At 41.1% G+C, this 12,048-nt stretch overlaps 1 protein-coding gene across 2 annotated transcripts in view; it reads left to right on the top strand.

The window, feature by feature from the left end:
* cacul1 (CDK2 associated cullin domain 1) overlaps window positions 1-12,048 on the top strand; it is a 161,174-nt gene that overhangs the window by 83,038 nt on the left and 66,088 nt on the right. For both annotated transcript variants that reach the window (XM_059947962.1, XM_059947960.1), the window contains exon 5: window positions 11,685-11,787. In XM_059947962.1, the coding sequence (XP_059803945.1) occupies window positions 11,685-11,787 (103 nt within the window). The remainder of the gene's footprint in view (window positions 1-11,684; window positions 11,788-12,048) is intronic.

Here is a 12,048-nt window from a genome sequence, read left to right as displayed (position 1 = left end):
GTCCCAGATAAAGATGCTCTTTTGGCCTTCAAGTTGTCGAGTGGTCTTTTTGTACAGTAGAAGTTACCACACTATGGGTATTGGGAAGGGCTGCAAGGTCTGAGTTTATTCGTAATCTTACTTTGTAAGAGAACAGGTTTAAGAGTTCATAGTCTGTTTCTCATTTTTGTTCTTAGGATTACATAGATTTATGTTGAAGTATTAGCTTGGCACAAGGGACAAGTTCAGTTTATGTGAATCAGCTCCTGTCTTGTAAAAGGCAAGGCTAAATGGATAATTTGTTGTACCTATCTTCCTGTATATTTATTAGTTAATCTGCTCTATCAGAGGCCATGCACTGCCCTGCAGATTTTAAAAATAATTTACACTTGTTACTTTACATGTAGTTAGTCTAAATACTGCAGGATGTAGATTTTATGTTAGATATATGACCAAAAGCCATATAAGCAGAATTAGGCCATTTGGCCCATCGAGTTTGCTCTACCACTTCATTCCCCCCTCAATCCCATTCTCTTGCCTTCTTGCTGTAACTTTTCACACCTTAACTTATCAAGAATCTATCAACCTCCACCACAAATACACCAAATATCCTGGCTTCCACAGTCGCCTGTGGCAACAAATACCACAGATTCACCACCCTGTGATTAATGAAATTCCTCCTCATCACCATTCTAAATGGACGTACTTCTATTCTGAGGTTGTGCCTTTTGGTCCTAAATTTCCACACTGTAGGAAATATCCTCTCCACATCCCCTCTATTTAGGCCTTTCAACATTTCATAGGTCTCAATGAGGTCACCTCTCAATCTTCTAAATTCCAATGAGTACAGCCCCAGAGCCATCAAACTTTCCTCATATGATAAGCTTTTCAATCCTGGAATCATTTTTGTTAACCTTCTTTGAACCTTGTCCAATGTCAGCATATTGTTTTTTAGATAAGGGCACAAAACTGCTCTCAGTACTCCAATTGAGACCTCACCTGTGCCTTAAAACCTCCATATTACATACTTGCTTTTATATTCCAGACTTCTTGAAATGAATGCTAATATTGCACTTGCCTTCATCACCACTGACTCAGCCTACAAGTTAATACTTAAGACATCCTGCACAAGTAGTCCCAAGTTCTTTTGAATTTGCATTTTTGAATTTTCTTCCCGTTTAGAAAATAGTCTATGCTTTTATTCCTTCTACCAATGTGCGTGACCATACACTTCCCGACACTGTATTCTTCATGAAGAAGTTTTCCAAACTACTTTGGGTCAAACTGATATACAGGAGGGACGAATGGGCAAGGGAGTCACATAGTGAGTGATCCCTATGGAAAGTGTAATGTGGGGGGTGGGGGGAGGGAAAGATGTGTTTGGTGGGATCCTGTTGGAGATGGCAGAAGTTTTGGAGAAATATGTGCTGGACGTGGAGGCTGGTGGGGTGGTAAGTGAGGACAAGAGGAACCCTATCCCTGCCAGGGTGGTGGGAGGATGGGGTAAGAGCAGATGTGTGGGGAAATGGAAGAGATGTGGTTGAGGGCCACGTTGACAGGGGGGAGGAAAGGAAGCTCCTTTATTTGAAAAAGGAGGACACCTCCTTCATCCTCGAGTGAAAAGCCTCATCCTGGAAGCATATGCAGCGGAGATGGAGGAATTGAAAGAAAGGGATGGCATTTTTACAAGTAATAGGGTAGGGAGAGGTACAATCCAGGTAGCTGTTGGAGTCTGTGGGGTTATAATAGACGTCAGTAGATAAGCTGTCTCCAGTGATAGAGACAGTGAGATCAAGAAAGAGGAGGGAGGTTTCAGAGATTGGCTAGGTAAATTTGAGGGCAGGGTGGAAGTTGGAGGCAAAGTTGATGATGTCATCGAGCTCTGCAGGGTGCAGGAAGCAGCACTAATGCAGACGTCGATGTAGCAAAAGAGAAGTGTGGGACGGACACCAATGTAGGCTTGAAACATGGGCTGTTTCAAGACATAATTGTAGCCAACAAAAAGGCATATATAGCTGACACCAATGTGACTGCCCATGGCTACACCTTTTGTTTGAAGGAAATGGGAGAAACCAAAGGAGAAATTATATATAGCGAGGCCAAGTTCCACTAGACAGAGAGTGGGGGTTCGAGGGGAACTGGTTGGGACAAATGTCCAGAAAGAAACAGAAAACTTTGAAGCCTTCCTGGTTGGGGATGGAACTGTGTAGGGACTGGACATCTATAGTGAAAATAAGATGATGGGGACCAGGGAACCTGAAATCATTGAAAAGATCCAGAGTGTGTGAAGTTTCACAGATTTAAGTAGGAAGGGACTGAACTGGGGGGGAGGGAATAAAACAGAGTCGAAGTATGCAGATATGTGTTCAGAGGGGCAGGGACAAGCTGAAACAATGGGTCTACCTGAACAAGTGGGTTTATGGATCTTGGCTAGGAGGTAGAAATGGGGGATGATGGATCTATGAGGATGGTGGCAGTGGATGGGAGATCCTCAGAGCTAATAAGGTCAGTGATGGTGTGGGAGGCAATGCCCTGATGCTCCTTAGTGGGATCTTGTTTGAGGGGTAAGTAGGAGGAGGTGTCTTGAGAGTCGTTGCTGGGCCTCAGCAAGGTTTCAAAGGTACATTTAATGTCAGAGAACTGTATCCAATATACATCCTGAAATATTTTTTCTCCGCAGTCTTCCTCGAAAGAAGAGAAGTGCCCCCAAAGAATGAATGAAAGTTAAATGTTAGAACCCCCAAGCCCTCCCCCGCCAGCTTCTCCTCCACGCATAAGCAGCAGCAAAACAACAATCCCTCCTCTCCTACCAGCAAATAAAAACATCGGCATCCACCACCAAGCCTTCAAGCGTGCAGCAAAGCATCAATAAAGACACAGACTCACAGTACCCCAAAGACTACTTGTTCACCTGGTATTTGACATACCACAGGCTCTCTCTCTCTCCCTAATAAGGGAGAAAGAGATGTCTCTGTTTCACGGTGAGAGGGGAATCATAACAATTTGCCAATTTAAGTGTGCCACCTTATCAAAGGCCTACCGATTCTCCATTGTCTGTCCACCTTGTTACTTCCTCAAAGAATTCCAATAAATTTGTCAGGGAAGGTTCTCCCTTAAGGAAACCATATTGTTTTTGGCCTATTTTATCATGTGCCTACAATGCTCCAAAAACACATCCTTAATAATCGACTCCAACATCTTCCCAACTACTGAGATCAGGAAAACTGGCCAATAACTTCATTTCTTCTGCCTCCTTCCCCTCTTAAAGAGTGGAGTGACATTTGCAATTGTCCACTCTGCTGGAATCTTGCCAGAATCTAGTGATTCTTGGAAGATCTTTACTAATGCTTCCACAATCTCTTAAGTTAATCTGTTTAGAATGCTTGTGTGTAGTCCATCTTGTCCAGGTGACTTTATCTACCTTCAGACCTTTTAACTTTCCAAGCATGTTCTCCTTGGTAATAGCAACTGCACTCACTTATAACCCCTGACACTCAAACTCCGGCATACTGTTAGTGTCTTCCACAGTGAAGAGGGATGCAACATGCATATTCATTTTGTCTTCTATTTCCTTTCTTATCCCCCATTACTACCTCTCCAGCATCAATTTTCAGCGATCTGATATCTACTCTTGCCTGTCTTTTACCCTTTATATCCCTGACAAAGCTTTTTCTGTCCTCTGATATTATTGGCCAGCTTCATATTTTATCATTTCCCTCCTTATAGCTTTTTTAGTTGCCTTCTGTTGGTTTTTGAAAGCTTTCCCCACAAATTTTTGCCCTATTATATGCCCTCTCTTTTGCTTTTATGTTGGCTTTGACTTCCTTTGTCAGATGTGGTTGGGTTATCCTACCTTATAAAATACTTCTTTAGGATGTATCTGCGCTATCCGAATTGCTCCCAGAAACTCCAACCATTGCTGGTCTGCCATCATCCATGCCAATGCCACTTCCAATGAACTTTGGCCAACTCCTCTCCCATGCCTTTATAATTCTCTTGATTCCACTTTAATGCTGATACGTTTGACATTAGCTTCTTTCTCTCAAATTATGGGGTGAATTCAATCACTGCCTCGTAAGGGTTCCTTTAGTGGAAAGTTAAAGGATAGGGAAGCTTTTAAAAACTAACAGAAGGCAACTAAAAAATCATTAAGAGGGTAACGATGAAATATTAAAGTAAACTAGCCAATAATAAAGAGGATACCGAAAGTTCCTTCAGACACATAAAATGTAAAAGAGAGAAGAGAATAGATATTGAAAACAATGCTGGAGAGGTAGTAAAGTGGGACAATGAAACAACCGACAAACTGCGTAAGTATTTTGCATCTGTCTTCACTGTAGAAAACAACAGCAGTATTGTGCGCTTCCAGCTGTCAGGGGTCATGAAATGTGTGAAGTTACCATTACTAGAGAGAGGATTATTGGGAAAAGAAAAAAAAATATATCTTACGGATAAATTTTTCCCAGTGAGGAAGATAAAGAATGGTAGGGTGAAGGAACCATGGGTGACAAGTGAGGTGGAGAATCAGGTCAAGTGGAAGAAGGCAGCATATGTGAGGTTTAGGAAGCAAGGATCAGATGGGTCTATTGAGGAATATAGGGTGGCATGAAAGGAGTTTAAGAAGGGGCTGAGGAGAGCAAGAAGAGGGCATGAGAAGGCCTTGGCGAGTAGGGTAAAGGAAAACCCCAAGGCGTTCTTCAATTATGTGAAGAACAAAAGGTTGACAGGAGTGAAGATAGGACCAATTAGAGATAAAAGTGGGAAAATGTGCCTGGAGGCTGTGGAAGTGAGCGAGGTCCTCAATGAATACTTCTCTTCAGTATTCACCAATGAGAGGAAACTTGATGACAGTGAGGACAATATGAGTGGGGTTGATGTTCTGGAGCATGTTGATATTAAGGGAGAGGAGGTGTTGGAGTTGTTAAAATACATTAGGACGGATAAGACCCCGGGGCCTGACGGAATATTCCCCAGGCTGCTCCACGAGGCAAGGGAAAAAATTGCTGAGCCTCTGGCTAGGACCTTTATGTCCTCGTTGTCCACGGGAATGGTATCGGAGGATTGAAGGGAGGCGAATGTTGTCCCATTATTCAAAGAACGTAGTAGAGATAGTCCAGTGAGCCTTGTGTCTGTGGTGGGAAAGCTGTTGGAAAAGATTCTTAGAGATAGGATCTACAGGCATTTAGAGAATCAAAGTCAGCATGGCTTTGTGAAGGGCAGATCATGTCTAACAAGCCTGTTAGATTTCTTTGAGGAGGTGACCAGGCATATAGATGAGGGTAGTACAGTGGATGTGATCTACATGGATTTTAGTAAGGCATTTGACAAGCTTCCACATAGTAGGCTTACTCAGAAAGTCAAAAGGCATGGGATCTAGGGAAGTTTGGCCAGGTGGATTCAGAATTGGCTTGCCTGCAGAAGGCAGAGGGTTGTGGTGGAGGAGTACATTCAGATTGGAGGGTTGTGACTAGTGGTGTCCCACAAGGATCAGTTCTGAGACCTATACTTTTCGTAATTTTTACTAATGACCTGGATGTGGGGGTGGAATGGTGGGTTGGCAAGTTTGCTGACAACAAAAAGGTTGGTGGTGTTGTGGATAGTGTAGAGGATTGTTTAAGATTGCAGGGAGACATTGATAGGATATAGAAGTGGGCTGAGAAGTGGCAGATGGAGTTCAACCCAGAGAAGTGTGAGTTGCAAACACGAGGAAATCTGCAGATGCTGGAAATTCAAACAACAGCACACAAAATGCTGGTGAACACAGCAGGCCAGGCAGCATCTATAGGGAGAAGCGCTGTTGACATTTCGGGCCGAGACCCTTTGTCAGGACAGCTTCCTGACAGTGTGAGGTGGTACACTTTGGAAGGACAAACTCCAAGGCAGAGTACAAAGTAAATGGCAGGATACTTGGAAGTGTGGAGGAGCAGAGGGATCTGGGGGTACATGTCCACAGATCCCTGAAAGTTGCCTCACAGGTAGATAGGGTAGTTAAGAAAGCTTATGGAGTGTTAGCTTTCATAAGTTGAGGGATAGATTTTAAGAGCCACGGGGTAATGATGCTCTATAAATCTCTGGTTAGGCCACACTTGGAGTACTGTGTCCAGTTCTGGTCGCCTCAGTATAGGAAGGACGTGGAAGCATTGGGAAGGGTACAGAGGAGATTTACCAGGATGTTGCCTGGTTTAGAGAGTATGCATTATGATCAGAGATTAAGGGAGCTAGGGTTTACTCTCTGGAGAGAAGGAGGATGAGAGGAGACATGATAGAGGTATACAAGATATTAAGAGGAATAGATAGAGTGGACAGCCAGTGCCTCTTCCCCAGGGCACCACTGCTTAATACAAGAGAACATGGTTTTCAGGTAAGGGGTGGAAAGTTCAAGAGGGATATTAGAGGAAGGTTTTTTACTCAGAGAGTGGTTGGTGCGTGGAATGCACTGCCTGAGTCAGTAGTGGAGGCGCAGATACTCTAGTGAAATTTAAGAGACTACTAGACAGGTATATGGATGAATTTAAGGTGGACGGTTATATAGGAGGCAGGTTTTAAGGGTCGGCAATGTATTGTGGGCCAAAGGGCCTGTACTGTGCTGTATTGTTCTATGTTCTATGAAACTAAAAGGTCTGAAGGTAGATAAGTCACCTGGACCGGATGGTGTACAATTTTGACTTAACATCTGCTTGTCCTTCCTGATGGTCTCATTATACACTGTCTCTGCTAGTATACCATCTGCCCCATTCTCAGTTCTATCATTCAGTTTCCCATCCCCTTGTCAAATTAGTGTAAACCCTCCCCAACAGTTCTAGTAAAACAGCCCACAAGAATTTTGGTCTTCCTGTGGCTTAGGTGTAACCTGTACCTTTTGTACAGGTTATACTTTCCACAGAAGAGATCCGAGTGATCCGTAAATCTGAGCCCCCAATGCGTGTACCAGTTTCTCAGTTACTCATTAATTTGCCAAATCATCCAATTCTTATCCTCACTGGTGCATGACACATGCAGCAATTCCAAGATTATTTTCAGTAGGTCCTGGTTTTCAGCTTGCTACCTAGCTCCTTAAATTCTCTCTTCATGACCCCCCTCCCACCTTTTCCTACTTATGTCATTGGTGCCGATATGTACCAAGACATCTGGCTGCTCACCCTCCCCCCTTCAGAATGCCATGGACCCAATCTGAGACATCCTTGACCCTGGGAACCTGGGAGGCAACATACCACCCGTGTGTCTCTATCACGTCCACAGAATCTTGTCTCTATTTCTCTTGCACTGGAATCCCCCATCACTACTGCAGTCCTCTTCTCTCCCCTTCCCTTCTGAGTTACTGCACCAGACTCAGTGCCGAAGACCCAGACCCTGCAGCTTCCCCCAGTGATCAGCCCCTCAACAGTATTCAAAGCAGTGTACATATTATTGAGGGGAATGGCCACAGGGGCAATATTGTTCAACTCTTCGATCCCATGTGTTATCAGATCATTGTTTATAGAATAGAGTGAATATTGCAGGACTACTGACTTGCAGTTGGGCCATTTTAAATCTCTGTTAAGACTATGTGTTTTCCTACATTCCCAAGTAGAAGGTTATTGTGGTTTTGTGACGGTCAGAAGTATGATATTCAACAATTGCCAAATTCCAGTGAACTTTTCATTGTAACTTCTGTAAGATGTTGGAATTTGAGCTTATTTTTTCTCCATTTATAGTTTTGCTTGACTTATGAGCTCTTTATTGTTCCCCACTCCAAACTGACACAATCCTGCTTTTGCCTGTCAGTGCTGAATCCAAATACTGTTGCAGGCAAAAGCTCTAGTAAACCTTTCAGTTTGCAAGGCTCAGAAAAAAATAATACTTGTTGATTATTTCAGACTGCTTGTAATTGATTTGGATCGTGAAGTCTTCATCTGTAGTATGGTTTTAAAATCCTTTTGCTCTATTCCTTTCTTTGCTCAAACATAATGTGTTTCAAAGGCAATGGTGTCCAATTTTATTACAAAAATGCAAATGTTCTATAAAGTAAAGTGAACAGTATTCTGATAGTCCATGAAAAACATACAAACATTGAAGCCCGATTTCAAAGTTCAAAGTAAAGTTTATTATCAAAGTACATATACAACCTTGAGATTCATTTTCTTTTTGGTATACACAGCAAATCTATAGAAAAATAATTATTAACAGAATCAATGAAAGACCATCCAATTAGGGTGTTCAACCCAGAGTACCAAAGGCAACAAACTGTGCAAATGCAGAATGAAGAAACAATAATAATAAGTAAATAAGCACTAAATATTGAGAACATGAGATAAAGAGTCCTTGAAAGTGAGTCGATTGGTTGTGGGAACGTTTCAATGATGGAGCAAGTGAGGTTGAGTGAAGTTATTCCTTTTGGTTTAAGAGCTTGATAGCTGAGGGCTAATAACTGTTGCTGAGCCTAGTGGCATGAGACTTGAGGCTCCTGTATCTCCTTCCAGTAGGAAGGCAGCATGGCCTGGGTGGTGGGTGCCCCTGATGACGGATGCTGCTTTCCTGCGACAGCGTTTTATGTAGATGTGCTCAGTAGTTGGGAGGGTTTTTATTCATGATGGACTGGTTATATCCACTACTTTTTGTAGGAAGTTCCATTCAAAGGCATTGATATTTTCATTCTAGACTTAATGATGCAGCCTGCCAATTTACTTTGCACTGCACATCTATAGGTTTATCAGAGTTTTAGGTGTCATGCTGAATCTCCACAAACTCCTAAGAAAATAGAGGCACCGCTTTGCTTTCTTTGTAATTACATTTACGTGTTGGCCCTGGATAGGTCGTCTGAAATAATAATACCTAGGAATTTAGAGCTCTACCTCAGATTCTCCAATGAGATTTTTGGAGTTCTTACAGATATCTGGGAACAAGATGGTCTGAATGCATTTGTCAAATTTATGAACTACAATACATTAACAGACCGGTAGAACTGGCAACCTACCTTGTGCCTTTTAAAAAAGAATTTGTAGTAATGAGTAGTCAAAAGGAAGGAAATGTTAAAAGTACTAGTGAAGAAACTATTGCTGATAGAATAATTTGAAACCACTATTTAATGTTGAAGCAAGTCCCCTGAAGCCAAGTATGAAAATCTTTCTCTTTGCTAGGTCTTTAAAAGTTTGTTGTTAATGTGACGATGGAAAGACCATATGATTTCATATGGCCAGTAATTAGTTAGGCACCAATTACCTTACGTGCACTTAAGTTAATTTTCCTACAAATTTTTTAATTCTCCCGCAGGGCAATAGGGCATGTTCTAGTAGAATAGCAGAATAGGGTCAAAGAGTTCAATATCTAAACACAATCATGCACTTTTAATTAATCACATCAAGATGTTAATCTTTCTAAAACTAAACGTTAGTATTTCATCTGTGTTATGGTACAGGTAAATCGATTCTGGATGGTTGAAATCTAGAATTATACAGTAGGAATTCATTTAGTTTTAGTTTTTTAATCTTTGTTTAGTGTGAAGTCTTTCACACCCGTTCATGGGCTTCATCGGAATTCTAATCAAAGTAAAATTTATTATCAGAGTACATTCATGTCACCACATACAACCCTGAGATGATTCTTCTGTGGGCATACTTTACAAATCTATATTACAGAAAGTGTAAACAGGATCAATGGACAACAAACTGCAAATATAGATATAGTTAAATAGCAATAAATAACGGACATAAAATAAATGAGTGGTTATTCCCTTTTGTTCAAAAGCCTGGTGGTTGAGGGGTAGTAACTGCTCTTGAACCTGGTGGTGCAAGTCGTGAGGCTCTTGTACCTTCTACCCGATGGCAGTAACAAGAAACAAGCATGGCCTCGGTGGTGAAGATTTTTGATAATGGATGCTGCTTTCCTGTGGCAACACTTCATTTAGATTTGCTCAATGAATGGGAGGGTTTTACCCATGATGTACTGTGCTGAATCCATTAACTTTTGTAGGATTTTCCACTCAGACATTGCTGTTCCAGTACAAGCTGTAATGCAGCCAGTCAGCACACTTTCTATAAAGTTATAGCCATAGTTTGTGCAGTAATGTTGAATCTAAGTTGTTAAAGGTGTAACATAGTTTTGGCAAATGGGAAAGCAGATTCAAATTTCATATCTACACAAGTGAAATAATTTTCATTGTATAAAAATTCAAATGTTTCTTTAATGAGAATCTGGCTCTTTACATCTAGTAGGCTTGCTGCAGATCTGAACAAAGAAATTTGTCATTTTCTCCCAGGCACTAGAGAAGATTTGGGAAGTTCCTGTTTAGTTGAACCTGCAAAGTCCCCTTCAACAATTTGGGATTTATTTCCAAGATTTAAGTATATTCCACAGATTAGTCAAGCAAAACCATAGACCTTGGAGTAGAATTAGGCCATTCAGCCGATTGACTCTGCTCTGCCATTCCATCATGGCTGATTTATTATCCCTTTCAACCCCATTCTCCTGCCTTTTTCTTGTAACCTTTGATGCCCTGATATAATATTCAGAACCTGGATATAAAACTCTTAGCTAACATTCTAGTCTTTTTGCCCAACACTCTATGGTAAGACAGGATGGTGAAGATCGCCATGGTAGTGTAGCGGTTAGCGTGACAGTATTACGGCTCAGAGTATTGGAGTTCAGAGTTCAATTCTGGAGTCATCTGTAAGGAGTTGCTACGTCCTAACCATGGTATGTGTGGGTTTTTATAGCTTCTCCAGTGTCCTTCCATAGTCCAAAGACATACTAGTAAGTAGGTTTATAAAACGTCCTGTGAGTAGGTTAGGGTTAAATCAGGGCTTGTTGGGCAGCACAACTCGAAGGGCTGGAAAGGCCTTTTCTGCACTGTATTTCAATAAATAAAGTCATATTAGAATGTTAAGTAATTGCTCTCCATGTTGCATATCTAATGCCTTCACATTGAAGAAAGCTAAAGAAACATCATGCTAAATATCTACTGGTCACTCAACCTATGAGTCAATACATTGAATGCCTTTTTTGGATGGTATTGGGGGAAATGAGAACAAAACACTTGAAGAGCTGTGGAATTAATCACTGTTATTGTTGGCCAAACTGATGTTCATGGGCAGTAGAGAATGGACTGGCATGAAGTAGTGAGGCATTTAAAGGAAGGAAATGCCTGCATGACCCAGTATGACCAAGGTCATGCTTTCATCTCACTGCTGCCATCAGGAAGGAGGTACAGGAGCCTCAGGACACACCACCAGGCTCAGGAACAGTTATTACCACTCAACCATTAGGCTCTTGAACCAGAGTGGTTAACTTCACTCAGCTTCACTTGCCCCATCACTGAACTGTTCCAGAACCTATGGACTCACTTTCAAGGACTCTTCATTTCATGTTTTTGTTATTTATTTATTATTCCTATTTCTTTATCCTTTTGTATTTGCACATTGATTGTCTGTCCATCTTATTGAGTGCAGTCTTTCATTGATTCTGGTTTGGTTCTTAGATTTTCTGAGTATGCCCACAAGAAAATAAATCTCTGGCTGTATATGGTTACTTACGATTTATGTACCATGTTAATAAATTTACTTTGAACTTTGATAAATCGATGGCTAGAAAATCATGCAGAAAATTCCAGAACTTTTAAACTGTATGCCAGTCATAAAAAGACACAGGCCCATGTTAATGAGCCACTTACAAAACTGCTCTCTTTACTTACAACATTGAATCCTGCTGACAACTTTTTTCTCACTTTGCAGAACAAATTTTACATTGAAACCAAACTTAACAGAGATTTGAGAGATGACCTCATAAAATTGTTTACAGAACAGGTTGCAGAAAAGCACGTTCCTACCTTAATGCGTAAGTAGTGTTAATAATTCTTGTATCTTTGTTTTATGGCAGATTTGGGTTAATTCTAAAGGCATGCAAAAGTTTGGGCACCCCTGGTCAAAATTCCTCTTACTGTGAACAGCTAAGCAAGTAAAAGGTGGCCTGATTTCCAAAAGGCATAAAATTAATTATGATACATTTCTTTAATATTTTAAGCAAGATTACTTTTTTTATTTCCATCTTTTACAGTTTCAAAATAACAAAAAAGGAAAAGGGCCTGAAGCAAAAGTT

This window comes from Hypanus sabinus, chromosome 22 (assembly GCF_030144855.1).
Source record: "Hypanus sabinus isolate sHypSab1 chromosome 22, sHypSab1.hap1, whole genome shotgun sequence".
NCBI lineage: Eukaryota > Metazoa > Chordata > Chondrichthyes > Myliobatiformes > Dasyatidae > Hypanus > Hypanus sabinus.
This window is presented reverse-complemented; position numbering and strand designations above follow the sequence as displayed.